The following is a 3,183-nucleotide window of genomic DNA, read 5'->3' as shown; positions in this document are numbered from 1 at the left end:
ACTTTAATATTTTAAATTAATAATTCAAATTAAACCAATTTGAGTGATAGATTCAATTTGATTAAAATTAAACAAATCAAATTAAATTAAATATATTTTATATTTGTTCCCGTGTCATTTTAATCGAGATGGGCCTAGGAGAGGAAAGAAAAAACCCAAAAAGTCACCTCGAACGACAACAAACAGCGACCCAAAGGTTTGATGAACATGTTTGTGTCCACTCATAACAGCGCAAACTGTGTTAAATGTAAATTTGCATGGCATCGAAAACGTACTTCATCCACTTCCATAGTTGCAAGATGAATCACTTTACATTCAGATATTATTTCAAGAGAAGAATAAATATTTTCTTAGATTGAAATTATTAGAAGTGGTTATGAATAAAGTTGGATCTGTCATCTGTGTGGGTAAACTATCAAATCTTTCCCTTTTGAAGGTGGCAGCAATGGAAAAAAGAAAAGAAAAGATGAGTTTGCTTTGCATCCAACTATGTACCCTCTGTCATTCTATATTCTTCCTTGTACTTTTTAGGCCTTCAAGGTTTCTTCCCATTACTTTCGTTGTCTTGTCCTTCATCTCTGCTTTTTGAAGCATCATCATTATCCTTCTCAATAATGTTCCTCTCACTACAGGTGTACTTGTCGTTGCTGTACACACTTTTATCATCCTCTGTTGCCCTACACGTCACAACAACCTCAATTTCTTCTAATTCTGGAGTAGTTTCTAAGTCACTCACTCTTTCCATTTCCTTGCTCTTACCCCACAGCACCATGTACAATCCCATCACAATTAGCACTGCTCCTATCACACTAATTAAACATGTTTCAGTAAACTAATAACTTAATCATCATTATGGAATAATGTTAATTGAGGTGCATTAGATTTGGTACATACCTTCCTACGTATAGATTCTCATCCAACATCAAGGAACCAGCAATGGCCACTAGCACTAGCAGAAGAGGATTGAAAACAGATGCAAACAATGGACCCCTCATTCTCACACACCATGCTATCACAACAACCATTATTCCAGAAGCCACAATTCCCTGCAAAAACACCAATATATTAATTTTACTTCACAAAACTAATACGCTAATTAATTGTTAAGTGTGTATCTAGAATACCGAATATGCTGCAGCTAGAAGCCTAATGCTCCAACCCAATCTCCATTGGCTCCAATCCTTCTCAATGCACAGGGCAAAAACAGTGGCTTGAATTGCCCCCATTATTGACATCAAAGCTGTACTTGAGTGATGGCCTGGGAACTCTTTACTCATCTCAGCCTGAAGTATCATATATATAGTAATCAATTATATATAAACACAACACTGTCACTAATCAGACAAATTAGTTTCAGTAATTAATGCTTAAGCTTAAGCTAACCTGAATAATGAGCCATAATGCAAAACATAAGCAGCTTCCAAGACCACAAAAAACTCCCAGCAATTTACTTCCAGAGTCACCATTTAGTGTTTCCGTGGTACCCTTTTTATGCAAAAGGTTAATGTGGAAGTTCCAAATGTTGATTTCTACACCTTTGAGAAAGGTCAACATCATTGCCCCGCCAACTCCGGTTATCGTTCCCAACACCTTAGCCTTACCAGCTACCCTTTGGAAATTTAATTTCTCGAAACTATGGAAATTCAAAAAGAATATGTTAATTTATCAGTGTCATCTGTGATACGAAGATTGAATATCTTAATATGTTGAAGAGTGATACGTACCCGCAAGTGACGGCCAAGATAAAAGTGACTGCAGGAATGAGGTTAAAAACAGCGGAAGCAAATGTTGCTGAAATCAATTTCAAGGACTCGAAATAAAGGTTTTGGAATAGACTTCCCCTGTCACGTTATTGATTCATCATGTGAGAACATAAATAATGTCGAAAGCTTTACTCATGATACAGTTTATAATATTGTTAAACGAAATTGAGTGTACGTAATTACCCGAATAATCCACAGAAAAATGACTTCAAAATCACCCTCCAAGTCAGCGTTTGTAAGTTTTTCCTGCAAATTGGACACACTAAACATAGGAAGTATAGAAACATACGAAGCTCACGATAAACTATTGAATGATGCAAGATTATGAAAATGTCACGTAAAGATTGGCAAAGACATAAACATGCAATAATCTCAAACAATGGAAAAATTTGTGTATGGACCTTTCAAAAATAAGAGCAAGAGGAACTGTAGAAGCTGCTGCGAAAATGAGACGGTAGGCAGTGATTATTCTCACACTCATTCCATCATTTATGGCAAGTTTGTAGAGCACGTTCACGGAAGCAAATGCAATCTGCACCATCAACATCAGCAGGGCTGGTTTCAAGCCATGCACGACTTCCCCTATATCTCTCATTGCTCACACAGTGCAATCACTCACAGTCACCAACTGTTACACTAACACTTGAAGTAGATGTGTGTGTCTATGTGATCACAAGTAACTTGTGCAAAAGGGTTTGCGATTGAAGAACGTAGAAAGCGGTATGGAGTTATTTATGGCTGAAGCATGGGTTGTTTATATATAAAAAAATGGTGGGTGGAAAACACTGAGATCTGCAAATTCAAGGAAGCACCGCGAGTTAGTCAATTTGCTACATCAAGTGCATTTCATCGTGGTTTCATGGCGTTAAAGGTTAAGTCAAAAATTAATGTTTAATTTTGCAGGCATGTGTTAATGGTGTTTGCATGTACGTCAGATAGCACAGTTCACAGGATTATGTTGAGACATGGTGCTACGAGACTAGGAGCAGGGACATTCCACACTTGCCATATATTATTCAGAGTACCTTTTTCTGGTAATATATATTAATAGGACTTGGAAATTATTCACAGGAGATAAAAAGATAAAGGTGAGTGTCAAATGATATATAATTTTCCTTTTCTTTCAAGTGCTTAGTTCTTAAAGTTAGAATGTGACAAGTTAACACTCTCTGAAACTTATACTATACCATTCCATAACCCTATTTATTAATCTTTTATTCAATAATTTAATTTATATTTTATTTAAATGATTTAATTTAATACTTTATAATTATTATTTAGAGTTGTTAAATAAAACAAAAAGTAGATGGTCAAAATAATTTTTTCCTTACAACCATTCTAAACAGTTTTTTAAACATTTAGTCCAATTCAGATTAACTTCTTGATTTCTACTTTTTGGATTCGTAGTAATATGTTTGAA

General features: G+C 35.3%; 1 protein-coding gene across 1 annotated transcript; it reads right to left on the bottom strand.

Moving 5' to 3' along the window:
• Positions 1-270: 270 nt before the first annotated feature.
• On the bottom strand, positions 271-2,477 carry LOC114188988 (WAT1-related protein At1g25270-like). The gene is made up of 7 exons (XM_028077684.1): positions 2,165-2,477; positions 1,947-2,009; positions 1,725-1,841; positions 1,384-1,633; positions 1,125-1,283; positions 895-1,046; positions 271-809 (listed from the first exon to the last, which is right to left on the bottom strand). The coding sequence occupies exons 1-7, from the start codon at positions 2,356-2,358 to the stop codon at positions 536-538; spliced, it is 1,209 nt and encodes a 402-aa protein (XP_027933485.1). The 5' UTR covers positions 2,359-2,477; the 3' UTR covers positions 271-535.
• Positions 2,478-3,183: the final 706 nt, after the last annotated feature.

This window comes from Vigna unguiculata, chromosome 6 (assembly GCF_004118075.2).
Source record: "Vigna unguiculata cultivar IT97K-499-35 chromosome 6, ASM411807v1, whole genome shotgun sequence".
NCBI lineage: Eukaryota > Viridiplantae > Streptophyta > Magnoliopsida > Fabales > Fabaceae > Vigna > Vigna unguiculata.
This window is presented reverse-complemented; position numbering and strand designations above follow the sequence as displayed.